We start from the raw sequence: 10,350 nt of genomic DNA, 5'->3' as shown, positions 1-10,350 counted from the left end.
GGGGGAGGCTGCTGGGGGGGCTCCGGGGGCGGATCAGCCGGCTTCGTGCCCCTAATGCGGTGCAGCTGCCGCCGCTTTGAAGCGGGGCCGTGGAAACATCCCGGGGGTCATGCCAGAGCGGGCCGGGCTGGGGCGGATTTTCTGTCTTTAAAAAACAAACAAGAAAAAAAAAAAAAAAAAAAAAAAAAAAAGACGGAGGGGGGGGGGGGACAGAAGCGGAGCAGCCGGGCCGGGGGGGGCCGGGAAAGCCGAGTCGCAGCCGTCCCGCAGCCGTCTCATTCCCCCCCCTTCCCTTTCTTTTTTTTTTTTTTTTTTTTTTTTTTTTGTGCTGGTTCTGGTTAAACGTTATTTGCACTTTTGTTGGAAAAGTGGCCCCTAGTGTGCAATTATGTCAAATTTCTTTGAGTTTTACAATTTAATGGAGAACAGTAACTCTTTTATTGATCCTAGACGGGGCCGGCTCCTCTTCCCCCGCTCTTCCCCTCCGCCGCCCGCTTTCCCCTCCCTCCCTCCCCCCCTCCCCCGCCCCAGCCCCACGAAATGCCACTCCGGCTTTCTCCTGCTCCCACCACTTCCCAAAACAAACAGCGGGAGCCGCAGCCTCCTCTCGCCTCGCTCGGATGCGGGCGGCCCCCGCCGCTGCCCCCCGACGGCAAGGGCCGGGACCCCGCATGGAGCTGCCGCCGGGAGCCCCGCCGCCCCGCTGAGCCCCTCGGCGACCCGGGGGGGCCCCGGCCCGAGGGAGGGGGGCATGGCGCTGAGCTCCCGGGCTCACGCCTTCTCGGTGGAAGCCCTGGTGGGGCGCTCGGCCAAGAGGAAGGTGCCCGACGGGCTCGACGAGGACGTCGGGGCCGGCTGCAGGCAGAGCCGCAGAGCCCCGGAGCCGGGTTGGTAGCGTCGGGGGGTCGGGGGGGGGAGCTTAAGGGGAAGGGGAAGGGGGGGGGGGGCAGGCTCGGCAGCCGCCCCGGCGCCCCCTCCGCTTTGTGTTCCCCCCGCAGAGAAGCGGCCCAAGGCCGGCGCCGAGAGCCGGGAGGCGAGGGACGAGGTGCAGGTGGAGCTGCAGGGCTCCGAGCTCTGGAGGAGGTTCCACGAGATCGGCACCGAGATGATCATCACCAAGGCCGGCAGGTAGCGGCGGGACCCCCCCCCCACAACCCCTCTCGTTCCCTCCTCCGCTTCTCCTTCCTCGGGGGCTTCCCCCCTTTTTATTATTTTTTTTTTCGTTCGATATTTTTCGTTCTGTATTTTTCTCTCCATGCATTTTCCCCCCCCTCTCCGATCTCCCTTTAATTTTTCAACCTCGTCGCCGTTTCAAACGCGTCCCCCCCCCGCCTCTGACGCCCTCCCCGTGCCCGCAGGAGGATGTTCCCGTCGGTCCGGGTGAAGGTGAAGGGGCTGCAGCCCCTGCAGCAGTACTACATCGCCATCGACGTGGTGCCCGTGGACTCCAAGCGCTACAGGTACGGGCTGGCACCGACGGGGGGGACACGGGGAGGGGGGGTCTCTGCGGATCCTGACGGCGGCCGGCGGCCCAGGTACGTCTACCACAGCTCGCAGTGGATGGTGGCGGGGAACACGGACCACTCGTGCATCACTCCGCGGCTCTACATCCACCCCGACTCGCCCTGCTCGGGGGAGACGTGGATGCGGCAGATCGTCAGCTTCGACCGGGTGAAGCTCACCAACAACGAGCTGGACGACAAGGGCCACGTAGGTGCTGGGCAGGGCAGCGGCGGCTTCGTCCCGGTGGGGCCGTCGGGGCTGAGCGCGACCCTCCCTGCCGCACAGATCATCCTGCAGTCCATGCACAAGTACAAGCCCCGCGTGCACGTTATCGCCCAGGACTCCCGCTTCGACCTGGCCCAGATCCAGTCGCTGCCGGCCGAGGGGGTGCACACCTTCTCCTTCCAGGAGACCGAGTTCACCACGGTCACAGCCTACCAGAACCAGCAGGTACCCGCGGCCGCCCCCACGGGCGCAGGGCACGGGTCCGGACCCCCCCCTCCAACACCCCAATAAACGGCCCCTCTCGTTCTCCTTCCCCCGCAGATCACGAAGCTGAAAATCGACAGGAATCCCTTCGCCAAAGGTTTTCGGGACCCCGGCAGGAACAGGTAACGGCCGCCGCTCGTCCCCCCCCCCCCGTCGGGGTCCCGGCCTCTCCGCGGCTCTCAGCCCCGTGTCGCCCGCAGGGGAGTCCTGGACGGGCTCCTGGAGCCCTACCCGTGGCGGCCCCCCCTCGCCCTGGACTTCAAGGCTTTCGGCGCCGACAGCCACGGTGAGTCCCGGGGCTCCCGACGCCCCCCCGACGGCCCCCGACGGCCGCAGGCTGCGGGCGATGCTCGGGGAGCGCCCCTGGGAAGCGGCCGCGGGGCGGGGGGGGGACAAAGAGGGGACAGGGGGGACACCGGCAGCCTCTCTTTTATTATTTTATTTATTTATTTATTTATTTATTTTTTTTCCGAAAAATGCGCTTCCCGCAGGAGGGAAAGTGGCCGCCCGCTTCGGTGCCGCACTCCCGCAGCCCCTCAAAGCGGGGCAAGGAGGGGGGAAACCGAGCACTGAGCACAAAGTGCCCCGGCTGGCACCCGCAGGGGGCTCTTACAGCCCCCCCGCAGCCTTTGGAGGTGTTACTGTGAAGTGGTTTTTGTTAGCGCCGAAGGAAAAGCCGACAGAGCTTTTGCACCCCGGAGCGCTCCGGTTTGGGGTTAAAGTCGCCGGTTTTGCTCTCCTTTATGTTACCAGCTCTTCAGATTTGTAATGGTGTACACCGAATCACTCCAGTCTCTGTAGGAAAATGCTGAAAAAAAAAAGAAAAAAGAAAAAAAAAATCGTGCTGTATGGGCGTAAAAATGCAGAGAGAAAAAATCAGGCTCTGGAGAAATTAAGAGGTTTACCAGATTGCAAAGAGAGCTACTTTTAATTTTTATTTATTTATTTATTTAAATAGAAAAAAAGCATTTCTAAACTAAAAAGCTCTTTTTGAACCTATTGGGCAGGCTGTGGATTGGAGAGGAGCTGATGGACAGGCTGCAGTGAGGAATGAGAAAACCAGCACAGCTTTTGCAGTTTTTATTATACAGATGCTAAAATATTAGGGCTTCTTGGGATTTCTTTTTTTTACTAACTGTAACATAATTGGCATTTTTTTGTAAGGGTCAGTTTTCTGGAATGATGTAAATATAACAAAATCCCCGTTTCCACTAATAAGAAAATTGCATTTCTGAAAAAGAAAGAGAAAGAGAGAGAGAAAGAGAAAATGAAAGAAAATGAAAAGGAAAGGAAGAAAGAAAGGAAAAAAAAAAAAAAAGCTGAAATAAAAATCCTGAATCCCTAAAGCTAGAAGACAAATTTAAAGGAGGAATGAATGATATGATGAAGAAAAAAATGGCAACAAACTTGGGATTTTTAAGGCTCGTAGAAATGGCAGAAAGGGCCAGCTATTCGGGCTGCTCTGTGCTCTCCACCATTACCCCCAGTCCCAAACTGGTACTGGGAGCTGTGTGATGCTACTGCTTAGGATACCTTGAAGTCAGTATTGCCTAGCTAGCTGCACAGGGACTCATTTGCTGCCTCATGCTCACAAATATTGGCTTTGCTGCACCCTTTTACATGTCTGAAAGCCCACAAATCCTGGGAGGCTGTCGGGATGCGTGCACCAGGAGGAGCCCAGCTCCCCGCGTCCTCTCCCACCGATGTCAGTCCGCAAGCAGCCGCTGACATCAGTGGCGAAGGGGCGAGACACTAAAATCAAGCATTCCAGGGCTATTGCGAAGATGGTGCTTACCAGACCTGGAAGATCCTCTGCGAGCTGGCAAAAATTAATTTGCGCTGAGTCTTCAATCTGTGTGTGTGGTTTTTTTGTGTGTTTTTTTTTTTTTTTTTTTTTTTGTGTGTGTGTGTTTTTTGTTTGTTTGTTTTGTTTTGTTTTTTTGCTCTTGTTGGTGGGTAATTTTTTTACTTTTTTTTACTTTTTTTTTTTTTTTTTCCTATTAGATTTCATATATTAGCTGACTTTAGTAAGAAATGAAAAGAAGTGGGGGGAAAAGCCTCTAAAAGAGCGTGGTGATGAACGTGAAGCTGCCGCTCCGGGCGCTGCTGGGAGGCGCGGTGCCGAACAGTGGTGGTACACACACCAGCAGCCTCGAGAGCGCTCGCCACGTGTGAAGTAAACTGGTGTCGCTTTTCGACCAAATTATGAAAGTGTCCATTGATTCGTTTCGGAGAAGAGAATGTCAAAATGACATGTGCGTTTAAGGCTCCGGCAGACACCGAGAGGAGTCGAGTGTGTGTTTCAAATTGCATGGGAAGCCAAGCAAAATTAGTCAATTCCTGTGAGCAGGAAGGTACAAAAAAATTCTCCATCAGGCTGAATACATTTTTTTGTTCTTCTATACGTGGGGAAAAGCTGCCTATAATTTGTACAAAAAGTAGGGAACTGAAAATGGCAAGTGTGTGTGTCTAACAGGAGGTTATCGGTCGTGCAGCGAGGCGCAGACCCAGCAGGAACCTGTTGGCGTGGAGCTGAACCTCATCATTATCCCAGCCAAATTAATGGCACTGGACAGGTCTGAATATTCCCTAGATGAGCACCAAGTAACAGCAACGTGTAGCTTAGGGAGAGGTCTTCCCATTTTCCAGGAGCTGGCTTTGGGGCTGCTTTGTGTCGGGATGGAGCACAGCAGCGGGGAGATGCGGTGGGAGCAGGAGCCCACCAAGGGCTCCGCGTTTGCGGCCGTCACTGTGGGTGATTTCTGTTCCTGTTTTCAGGTGGGAGCTCCAGCTCTTCTCCAGTGACCTCCAGCGGTGGGACGCCCTCTCCTCTCAACCCGCTGCTTTCCCCGTCGTGCTCCCCGCCTGCCTTCCATCTCTCAGCCAGCAACATCGGCGTGCCGTGCCCCGAGACCTACCTGCACAGCCTCAGCCTGCCCCTCTACTACAAGATCTGCCCCGCGAGCTTCCTGAGGCAGCAGTCCCTCGTCTTCCCCAGCCACGAGAAACTGGGAGGCGCCAGCCCGCCGGCTTTGCCCCACTTCATGGTGGATATGCCCAAACTCTCTGCCCTCGGCATAACGAGCCTGAAAAATGGTAAATCCGAAGACTTAAACGGGCAGTGCCTTCAAGTACCCGGTTCTGCTAGTCAAATGCTGTATGGATTACATGCATCTGGAAACATTTTCCCATCAAGTCCCATTGCTCGGGAAGCACTTAATTGTTCTTTACATCCTCCATATGGCTTGTACGGCTATAACTTCTCTGTGCCATCTAGACTGATGAATGCAGCAAGCCATTTCAAAGTGAGTGACAGCATTCCAGCTTCTCTGAGGGATGGCAGATGCAATCACCCCAACTGGCACTCGACAATTAACCATTGCCTTTAGTGGGATTTTGTAATATCGCTAAGCATTGGCGTGTAAAGCGAGCCCGTTCTGCAGCCATACCCAGGGGCTTGCTAATTTCCGAGTACGAAATACTGCGTGGGGCAGGAGCGGTTCATTTTTGGTGGCCAAAGGTGTCGTATCGCCGGGAGTGTGGAGGATCTGGGAGCGAGGATTTGCGATGATCCCAGCAAGGCGATACCTGTTGGTGGTATTTATGTCGTGGTTGTAGGTTTAAGAGCGAGCTGTACAGTCACCTTGTTCATATTTGCACTCTGAAGCGGGAACGTAGCCGTATACACTCCCCCAAGTATGTTTTCCTGAAACTATCTAGCTTTCCTTTAGTTAGCCCAAAGCCCTGTGAGCTCATCCCGCTGGAGATTTTCCACTAAACCCAGAGGGGCTGCCTGAGGCCTCGAGGTGCCGTGCGTGGCCGGGCACTTGGGTGTCCTCTCCTGCTGCCTTGAGCCCCAATTAACCACGTGGAAGTGCCTCAATGCTCCAGGACCAGGGCAACTCGGCTCTCCGAGCAGGAACACGAAGCCAAGACCCTGCTGCCGAGGTGAAGGAGGACAGGACAAGTGACCAGGGGCTGTGGCACGGAGCCTGGAGCCCCTCTGCTGTGTGCCACCCGGTCTGGTTCACACCAGGGGGCTTGGCTCAGAGACCTCAGCAGGGAAAAACGCCTCCCGAAGCTGCTGGAGAACGTGGGTCCTTTCCGGAGAGCTGCAGCTCGACCAGCCCCGAAGCACGAGACTGGAAATCCCTTCCAAAAGTCCTGTTTATTTTATTGTAACCTGTGGATATTCTTGTTATTCCTGTAAATAATCTCTAGTCCCAGGGGCGCAAAGTAACTCGCAATAAATCGGGGCACAGATTATATTTTTTGTTTGATCAGTGCTCAGTCCGTATCTGAAGCCAGTTTTATCACTCAATATATGACAGAGATTTGAAAAAAGTGCTTGAGTGGGGCCAGCCATATTTGGGGATTAAGATAAGAGAATCCTGTATTTACAAACATAACACAGCAATATATAGGGATTAAACGTAGGTTTAAGAACCAAAACCGGTATCAGAGTCCTGGTTTTATTTTCATCCACGGCAGACATCAAATTAAGAACAGAACAAGTGGTTCAAATAACAAAAAGTCACACTTTTACTTTCACGAGACTTTGCTAAAATCAGCCAACACTTCTTCCCCCAGCGTGCTTGGAGCAGCCAGAGCCCCGGGTGATAGCAGCACGCAGCCATAAGCCACACCGGCCCTGCTAAACAGTCTGTTCAAACCTGCTTTCTCATGCTGTTCCTTAGCAGTTTATCTCACTGTTTTTATTAAAAAAATGAAATGTTTTTTTCCTCTGGGAGTCCTTATTTCCAAGCCATCACTCACTGCCGGTGGGTGAGCCCGCAGCGGAGGCTGGGACGGATCCTGTGAAACGCGGGGCGATCCCGGGGCTGGGCGCTCTGCTCGTGGTCGTGCTTGCTGGGAGGCTCTTCTCGATCAGTTACGGATTTGTGGGTGGATGCAGGGGGCAATGTCCAATTTTCCAAATAGCTGCAGTTGCGTAAAATATTCCAGAGCTGCTGGCCACGAGCTGCTGATCCAACAGACCCGTGTTTGTCTAGCCGAAGACTCGACCGATGATGGATAGCTATTTTCGGGACAGACAATCTTATAACAATAGCTGTTTGAATTCAGATCAGATAAATCCCATCTACTGCAGCTGAGCAAATTCCCACTCGGTGGGACCCACGGCGGCGCTGTTCAGGGCAGGTCCTGCAGGAGCCCGGGGACCCGGGGAGGTTTTGGGAGGAGGCAGCGATGCTCTCAGTGGAAATTAATTCACTGGATTTGTTCATACCGTGCCGTAATGGTTCTGCTTATGTGAGACAAACCATGCCCAAAGTAGCCTGCATGGCACTTTCTAGTGGGGAGCTTTCTAGCGGGGAAGTTGGGCATGTTGCCATCGCCATCGGTATAATAAATCGCTATTTATTAGATGTGAAAGTGGGGAAATCGAGGTCAGCATTTCAGGTGAGACCACGTGCCTGTAAATGCACATATGTTATGTGCTGCTTTGTGCTTCCTCCTGCTAAATGTGATTTGGAGACAACTGCAATAGTTCTCGGCTTTCTGGAGGTAGGGGGTGAATGAGAACATAAACGCAGCGTTACTGTGCTATTGTTTTAATGGGAACAGAGAGAAAAAAAAAAGTTTTTCTGAAAGATTGAACTTGCTCAACAACCCCAGCTATTAGCCACCTGACCTTTCCCAAGAGAAGCCTGAAGTTACTCACAAATCGCTGATCACATTTACAGCACTCGGCAAATGAAACCGGCAGCGCTGGAGGCGCCGCGTTTGTCCTCCGCACTGGGACGTGGGATGGGCTTGGTGTTCAAACAGCAAGAGGCTGATCTAAAAACCACGGAGACAAAAAAAAAAACACACAACAATAATGTTTTTAATCAACGGGCGGTTTACTGTCCAGCCTCACCAAAATTTCGTGGACACACCGGAGAAGTTTAAAGTTGGCCAAACGCACAGAGGGAGCTTGGATGGAGCCGCACTGATAGAAGTGCCTTAGTTTACATTTGCTCTTTTGAGGTTTGCTCTGTAATTAGATGATAATTTGTATCACAATTATGCAAAACAAACGAGGATTGGCTAGCAATATAGACCAGAACAAATAAGCACACGGAACATTTGAAATGTATCCAGTATTAAAACTATTTACATGTGTGGCTCAGGCCACATTGGACATGTTGTTCCAATAAAGTTACAGAAAGGGAAAAGGCCAGTATCGGTTCCTACGAAAGTTTCAAATGTTCATGTTTACAAATTTGTATTGCACATTAATATGTAAACACACACTATAGGAAACAGATGACTCCGCAGTATTTGTGTGTCCTTTCTTCCTAGATCTGTGTGCACCGAACGCACAAAATGCGCAGCGACTCCTGTAAAATGGGGATAACAAAGTTGAACAGGAGGTGCTGCGTCCAACCACATCATTTTGAAATCACCAGCCCAGCAGCTAGCTTGTGTGAAGTCACTTTGCAGCAGATGAGAAAAAACACCTCCCTTGCTATCCGTACACAAGTCCGTGACATGTTGGTCACCTTTTGCCACCCCACGATTTATGATTTAGGGTGCAGACCCCAAGCACTCTGTCCCGTATGTGGCTGGGGCGTGCAATTTGCAGCCTCCTGGCCCTGGAGGAGTTACAGCGGTGCCGGGCAGCCTGGATGCAGCCCTCAGAGCTGCTGGGATCCATCCTGGCTGCAAGGGCGCCTGCAGATGTTGGGTATTACGCTGCAAGCCGCTCACGCTTACTAGAGCTTCGCTTTCTCCGAGCTTGTGCAGTTTCTGAATTTTATGGATATTTATAAATCCACTTCTCCTCTGTGTCCCTCCGGTGACATTCATGAGGAGAACCTACCGTCTGCTTCCTTACATCAAACAGTTTCCTTCCGCACGGAGCAGATTGCTTCTCCGAAAGCACCGACCTTGGAGTTTATTGTGGCAATTAAGCAGAAGAAGTATTCCAGGTTTCGCGAGGGACCCTTTGAGCTTATAAATCAAATGACACAAACCAGAAAGTAAAATTCAAGACGTTTCTGGAGAGGAAAACACCGACATTAAGGGAAAACCCCAGGTAAAAGTAATATTTGCTGCCTGAAGAGGCAGTTCCTGAACAAAGCCAGAGACAGGGGCAGGGGTTTGGGATGGTTTCTGCCTCTCTGAAGTCTGAAGATATATTGGATGCACTAAAGAGGTTTTCAGACATTTTCTGTTATCATAAAAGCTTCGCTCCTTCAGATTTTGAGAGAGCAGCTTTTCAGTGAAATCCACTTTTTCCTTCTTGGCGTTGGCTCCAGATCTCCTCTCGGAGCAGGGTCCCAGCTCCAACAATTTCCTCCGTGCGCGGCGGGCAGCTGGGAGCACTTAGCAGCTAATCAGCCCAATTCGGCTCACCTGCCTGAGCGATCCCTGACAGGTCCATCTGCTTCCAGTCAGGCTGCAAACAAAACGGGGCCTCGGCTCCAAAGGGGAGGAAAGAGCAACGGAGCAGTGGGGTTGCTTGCAGATACCCGTGCTGTTGCTCAGCTGATGCTCTAGGGGATGGTCACTGCCCTACACCATGGACTTGCATCCTAAAGCCAGCAGAAATTCACTATTTATTTAGATTTGGAAAGATGTTCTTGCTGCTTTTGCACTCACCAGGAAGGTGTGAAATACTGTCAAAGAGATGTGAGGTTAAACATCAGAAGTGTTGCTGAGAGAGGGACCACGATACCTGTTTGGGTGCTGCCCTGGCCGTATCCACCTCACCCCAAGCGCTCAGCAGCTGAAAGCATCAACTTCCATCATATGGTACTTTAAATGCTTTGGAGGCCCTGCCCCTGACAGATGTAAAATGTGCTGCAGAAAAGGCCCCGCGTATTTATGGCGGTTTGCTAAATCTGAGGGTGGGATTGTGTTTTGTGGGTGTTTTCGATAGCAGGACAAAAGGGAGCAATCCAGGTGGCTGGGCTGATTTATCCGCCACCGGCACCACAAACCCTCCATGCAGGCTCTAAAAAAAAAGGTATAAATCATTCATAAACACAAATAAAAAAAATTACCCTGTGAGGGAATAAAAAACTGCTCCCCTGTGAACATTTCCCCAGGGCATTACAGGCACAGATACAAGCCCCAGGTACAAATTCCCCCACACCATACAGTTTTTATTCAGGCTCACACAAATACCTTGATTCCCACAGTCTTCCAGTAAATCATCGCGTACACCCCTAGTAAAACCTTGGCAATCTTAAAGTGGATAACTAATGGTCTTATAAGTATTGACCACCAACCAATTTTCTTCCATCAGGTAAAAGCTGTCATGAATATTCAGCTGCCTGCTCCGGGACGTGCAGGTACCGCTCAGCATCGCTCTCAGCATCCCCCTCCTCTCTGTGCACTGACAACACT

The 10,350-nt window shown here is 52.1% G+C and overlaps 1 protein-coding gene across 1 annotated transcript; it reads left to right on the top strand.

The window, feature by feature from the left end:
* Window positions 1–538: 538 nt before the first annotated feature.
* On the top strand, window positions 539–7,149 carry TBX22 (T-box transcription factor 22). The gene is made up of 8 exons (XM_038184645.2): window positions 539–887; window positions 999–1,128; window positions 1,359–1,460; window positions 1,536–1,710; window positions 1,789–1,953; window positions 2,050–2,114; window positions 2,193–2,278; window positions 4,771–7,149. The coding sequence occupies exons 1-8, from the start codon at window positions 752–754 to the stop codon at window positions 5,379–5,381; spliced, it is 1,470 nt and encodes a 489-aa protein (XP_038040573.2). The 5' UTR covers window positions 539–751; the 3' UTR covers window positions 5,382–7,149.
* Window positions 7,150–10,350: the final 3,201 nt, after the last annotated feature.

This window comes from Anas platyrhynchos, chromosome 10 (assembly GCF_047663525.1).
Source record: "Anas platyrhynchos isolate ZD024472 breed Pekin duck chromosome 10, IASCAAS_PekinDuck_T2T, whole genome shotgun sequence".
NCBI lineage: Eukaryota > Metazoa > Chordata > Aves > Anseriformes > Anatidae > Anas > Anas platyrhynchos.
This window is presented reverse-complemented; position numbering and strand designations above follow the sequence as displayed.